The following is a 6,257-nucleotide window of genomic DNA, read 5'->3' on the forward strand; positions in this document are numbered from 1 at the left end:
CTTTCTACCGTTTAATGCACTCACGAGTAAAGTCCTCAATTCTATGGAGGTCTTTTACAAATTCTTCTTTTATACAAAGTATCTTCATCTCTATCTTACTTTCTTCCCTTTGTGGGATTTAATCACTCTCAGGGTGCCCAATGAAAAAAAGTCTCTGAGTCTTTATCAGTACTTTTTTATGGTCTACAGTCCCTTTACAGACTTTAGATTCAGACACGGAAACTGTTGAAACTGAGGAGAGGTTAAAATAAATTTTGTAGAATGTATGTAATTAAAATAAAGTAAGGAAAAATAATATTCACATAAATAAAATTAATTATGGAATTTAAAATAAATCAATAATAGATCATTTTAAAGTTGATTTTGAGGGTTAATCCAAAAAAGTTTAATAATATATTATGCACCAAGGGGGAAAAGTGAAACTTTTTTAACAAGCGTACCAATTTAGTACGAGTTGTAGGCTTGGTGGCATCAGTCGAAGGCGAGTGCGAAAATGCTCGCCTACGACTCATACTGAAAAAATGAAACCCTCAGAATTCCCGCTTTTTTGGCGCATACGATATTTTTTATAACAAATACATGATTTCAGACACCATTGGAACACAGGCACGGTTTCTGCTTATACAGAGTTATTTTAGAAACTTTATTTTTATATTAATAATGATTCACGAAATTTGTGAAAATTACATCCATTTTGATAATTTTGGAAATGAATGAAAAATGAACAAAAAATTTGGCAATTTATGAAATGTTTTAAATTTATCGCAAATTTATAAATTACCAAAAAGTTAAAAAATTTGTTGAAATTTTTTAAAACTGAAAATTTTGATAATTTTTCAAACCTGTAGAAATCTTCGAGATCCTGATTTTTTTTTAATTTCGGTGAAAACTGGTGGAAATTTAGTTTGAAAAAATGCATGCAATTTTAGAAATTTTGTAAATGTATAATCAATTTCTGAATTTTTAATATTGTAAATTTCTGAACATTTTTGATCATTTATGGTAATTTGTGGTGAATTTATAAAATACTAATAAATTAAAAAACGTATGGAATTCTGGAAACTTGTAACAAAATCGTAAATACCAAAAATTTTGCATTTGTCAGAAATTTTGGAAAATTATGGAAATTGTGAATATACAAAAATATTCATAATTTTCGAAAATTGTCTATAAAATGATCAATTAAAAAAATTACTAAAATTTTGAAAATTTCAAAATTTTTGGTAAATTTGTGAAATAACAAACATTTTAAATGTTTTTTTCAAAATGTGATCATTATTTACACTCATAATTGTTTAAATTTGGATAACTTTTAAAACTGTAAATTTCCGGAACTTTCCGGTAATTTCTCATGATTTTTTGTGAGTTTATGAATTAAAAATTAATCAATTTTTTTTTCATATTTTGAAAATTTATGAAACATTTTTTAATAGAAAAATTCTGTAATTTTACGAATTTTTAAGAAATTTCGAAAAATTACAGAAATTGAAAGTATCCAAAAATATTCAAAAATCTGCAAAATTGTCGGAAATTAATGTTGAATTTTTAAATTAACAAAAAATTCGAAAAATTCAAGATTTCTGTATTTTCTTGTAAATTTATGAATGGACAAATATTTTGAAACTTTGAATATTTTCATAATTTTTATGATAATTTATAAATCACAAAAAATTCGAAAATTCATAAAATTCTGGAAACTTATAGTGCCTTTATAAATTTTCAAAACATTTAAAGAATGTATGAAATTTTGGAAATTTTCGGAAAATTCAGAGCATCAAAAAATAAAATTTGTTATAATTTTTACGGTAATTTATAAATCACCAAAAATTCTAAAATTCATGAAATTCTGGAAACTTATAGTGCCTTTATAAATTTTCAAACAATTTTAAAATGTATGAAATTTTTTAAATTTTTGGAAATTCAGAGCATTAAAAAATTTCCAGAATTGCGGAAAATTATCAGTTAACAATAGTTATTTTACAAATTAGTAAAGAACTAGAAAATTCATGAAATTCTGGAAAGATGATAATTGTATATTTTATCAACAAATTTTTAATTTTTCAAAATTTTTGAAATTTATATTAAATTCATAAAGAATCTATATTTTTTTTAATTTATTTAAAATTTTTGAAAATTGACGGAAATTTAGAAATGACCAAAAAATGTTTAACTTGATGAAATTCTAAAAACTAAGGGTTAATTTATGAATGACCAATAATTTAAAAATGTTAACAAAAATCCGGAAATTTTCGGAAATATAGTCTATCAAAAATTTCCGGAAATTGTCAGTAATTTATAGGAATTTATGTTACATTTCCGAACGAACAAAACAATAAAAATTTTTAGTAAATTTATATATCAACAAACCATTTGAAAATTCATACATTTCTGGAAACTCATGGTAAATTTATATATTACCAATCATGTTTAGAATTAATAAAGTTTTGAAAATTCGCGGAATCTCAAAGTATCCAAATATTTCATAAATTTCCGGAAATTGTTGGCAATTTATGGTGAATTTAAAACCATCAACAAATTTAAAATGTTGTAAATTTATGATAAATTTAGGATTTAACAAACATTATGAATTATTTTTTGAAAAATTCGCAAAATTTTGAAGAATTACGGAAATTCATAAAATATAAAAATATTTAGACTTTTCCAAATTTTTTTGAAATTTTGATAAAACTTAAAATTTTCAGTCATTTATGGCAACTCGTGCTTAGTTTATAAATTAAAAATAAATGAAAAAATGTATGAAAATCCGGAAACTTTTAAATTTATAAATACACAACTGTTGGACAATGTTTGAAATTTTTGGAAAATTAAGGAAATTAAAAATATAAAAAGCATTCATAATTTACGAAAATTATCGGTAATTTATATCTTGTAAATTTACGGTAAATTTATGAATTAGCAAACATTTTGACAAATTTTTTGAAAATTTTGATGATTTTCGTAACTGATAATATTCTATATTTTGATAATTTTTGAAACTGTATATTTTCGTAAATTTCTGGTAATTTGTGTTGAGTTTATAAATGATCAATCAATTAACAAAATTCTCAAATGCTGGAAATTTATTATAAATTTTTGAGTATCCAAAATTTTGCACATTATCACATTTTAAAAAATTTTAGAAAATTCCGAAATTGAGAATATACGAAAATATTCGCAAGTATCGGAAATCCTCGGTAATTTATGGTGAATTGATAAATTACCAAAAAATTCGAAATTATGGAAAATTTATGAATTAACAAACATTTAGAAACTTTTGAAAAATCTGACAATTTCTGAAACTTTGATTATATCTTAGGAAACTATATCAGACACTTTTAAAAACATTTACCCTATACATATTATTTAGTAACTATAAATTAAATATGCTCTATTTATTTAATTCTTTTGAATTCACATAGAAAAATTTAAATTCAATTTTGAATTATTCAAATTAATTTCTCAACTGATTCAATCAAAAAATGTAACTAAAAAATCCTCGCTTTGAGGAAGTCACCTATTTTTTCATTTATAGAACTTGTAATGAGTGATTTTATAAATTCGACAATAATAAATTTTCGTCATTTTCAATAACAGACAATTTTGGGTCGTCAGTATAATACCTAAAGCTTTTTTGTACGATTTTTACCCCACCCCTCCCCACCACCTTTTACGATGTCGTAACAAGAGACTATAATAATACCAAATAAGATAAAAAATAAAATTATATTTTGGACTAAATTATTCTGGATAATGTTAGAATTCCTTAAAATAGCTACAACAAAATAACGATTTTTGAATTTGTTTAATGAAACAACTATTTCAAAATTTAAGAAAATGCCTTTTTGTTTAATTTTTCCTCGATTCGTTTCGAGAAACTCATTTTAACTTTTTTCAAATGAAAAATTACAAAAACTTTCAATACTTCAACAATTTAACTATTTAAAAAAACTATAGTTTTTTAAATCAAATACAATTTTGAGAAAAGGACTATATTTGGAATGGAATAAAAAGGAATTGAACTTGTATAATTTCTGGATAAAAGCATATAAAATGGAATAAATTCAAATTGAGAATCTCGAAATTCAATATTTTGAGATTAAGATTTTACAGTTTTGATAATGCAAAATTCAAAGGAATTAAAATCTTATTTCTGACATAAAATTTTTTAATCGAATGATTAAAAATTTGTAACTTTTAATTTTTAATAACATTTAATTTGGAAGGATGGAAATTCGAAAATTTAAAATTGAAAACCAAATAAAATGTTCTAAAGTTTTAGAAACTTTAATTGTTATTATATACAAAAAAATTAACATTAAAATGAAATAGACAAATTTTTCTGAAAATTAATGCACCATTGATTTCACCATTCAAAATAAAAAAATCTACTACTGAACTTTAAAAAATAACGAATCCAAACTTCATTTTAGATTGTTCAGAAATACTATCATTTCAATTATATTTGAAAATTTTAAACTATTCATAATAATTAATTTTCAAATTGTGTGTCATGAATTTAAAAATTCAATAACTTTAATTTAAATAAATTTTTGCTTAAAAAAATTCAAGTGTACGAAATGTCATTTCGTTTGCTTTAAAAACTTGATTTGTCGATACTGTTAAAATTTTTTTTCTTATTTCTTCTTCTTGATATAATTATTAGTGAAAAATACATGTTTAAATTGAAAAAATAGACAATTCTGCTCTTTTAACTTTTTTTTGTATCTTGTCTTGTCATACAAAACCAGGTATTTTAATTTTTTTAAGTTAAAAATGCATTTTTTTTTCTTTCAAAAATAGCATTTTGTATCAAACAAGAGTTGTAAGGAAACTCAAATAAAAATAAATAAAAACATTTTTGTTGTTCGCACCATTGATCGCGTGCTTTTTAGAAATGAATAAATTTTCAAATAAATTGTTTAAAAATTTGTAATTATTATTACGTCAAAAAAAGAGATAAATTATTTAAAATTTACCTTGAAGAAAAAAGGTATTCCTTCCTTTGAACTTAAAATAAATTATTTATTTGTGAAGACTAAAATCAAATATTTAATTCACCTTTTGTAATAAAAGACTATATTATAATCTGAAAATTAATTTAATTAATTCTATAATGATGATTTATTATAATAAATTGATTTACACATTGATTAATTTAAATAAGCGCGCCATTTACGTCCAATTAGTCTGTCATGGCGACGCATGCGCCATAAAGTAGGGGGTAAAATTCAAGAATCGATGAGACAGCATTTCTTCAAGGAAAACAACTTCGCGTCAAAGAATTTTTTATAATAAATTAAAAAAAAAAGATTTTGTAACTTTTCTCGAAAGCTCTTTTCTAAAAGCGTTAGGTAATATACTGACCACCTCTTTGCAAACAATTCTAAAACGCTTTCCAAGAAATAAAAGAATAGATATACAAATGAAAAGAGACCTACCCTAGGATAAAATTTTTTTGCGATATAACAATCTTTTAGAAAGGGCGCCTCTGCGTCAGCGGTATCTTTTTTTTATCGTAGTAAGAAATTTTTACAAGATTTGTTATCACTGAGTGATCACTTTGGTCCTCAATAAACATTAACTTTCCCTTAGGAGAAGTAGTAATAAGAAAGCTTCCATGAGAAGCGTGTTGGCGATCGATTGATCGCGATTAGCAGCAGCAATCGATTTTGTTGGTAGATTGCGAGCTTGGTCGTTCATCACGTCACTAGATATAGCGGCACTATTAGGTTCCGCAGAGGGACAGCTGATTGGGGCAATCGTGTCGTTCAAAGCGGATTCTCTGGAACAGCGACTGGCGTGCTGGTCCAGGCATGCAGCGTAGGAAATAGCGTGTGGAATGTAACTCTGATCCACACTACCGGAAAATAAGACGGTCGCCAGTGGACCAATTGCGAAAATTGGTACGTCCTCTCCACCGTGGGTTGCCCAAGTCCTCGGGACACCGGACGTCTGAAATTTGCAAAACAAATTTTTCTATTGTCCTTTTATTTTAATGTGGATCTCAATCTTAATTAGAAATTCCTCATAAAAAATAGAAAAAAATGTATTGTGTAGAATCTTTCACTTTTCTCACTTTCCCACCCCTACCTTACTTTAACTTTCTCTTACTCATCTACTTCTTCTAAGTACTCCCTCTTCTACTTCATTCACTTTCAAAACCTTCTGCCCACCTGCAGCTACCACTTATTTTTTCTCCCTTCCTACACTTTCTATACTTCTTCTAATTCTCCTCTCCTACTGTGCTCTCTTTTCTC

General features: G+C 25.3%; 1 protein-coding gene across 1 annotated transcript in view; it reads right to left on the reverse strand.

Annotated features, from left to right (window-relative positions):
* Nucleotides 1-5,577: 5,577 nt before the first annotated feature.
* LOC117181033 (alkaline phosphatase-like) overlaps nucleotides 5,578-6,257 on the reverse strand; it is a 501,469-nt gene continuing 500,789 nt past the window's right edge. Inside the window, exon 9 of the mRNA XM_033373602.1 lies at nucleotides 5,578-5,952. Coding sequence (XP_033229493.1) covers nucleotides 5,578-5,952 — 375 coding nt within the window. The remainder of the gene's footprint in view (nucleotides 5,953-6,257) is intronic.

The sequence above is a fragment of the Belonocnema kinseyi genome, chromosome 10, assembly GCF_010883055.1.
Source record: "Belonocnema kinseyi isolate 2016_QV_RU_SX_M_011 chromosome 10, B_treatae_v1, whole genome shotgun sequence".
Taxonomy (NCBI): Eukaryota; Metazoa; Arthropoda; class Insecta; order Hymenoptera; family Cynipidae; genus Belonocnema; species Belonocnema kinseyi.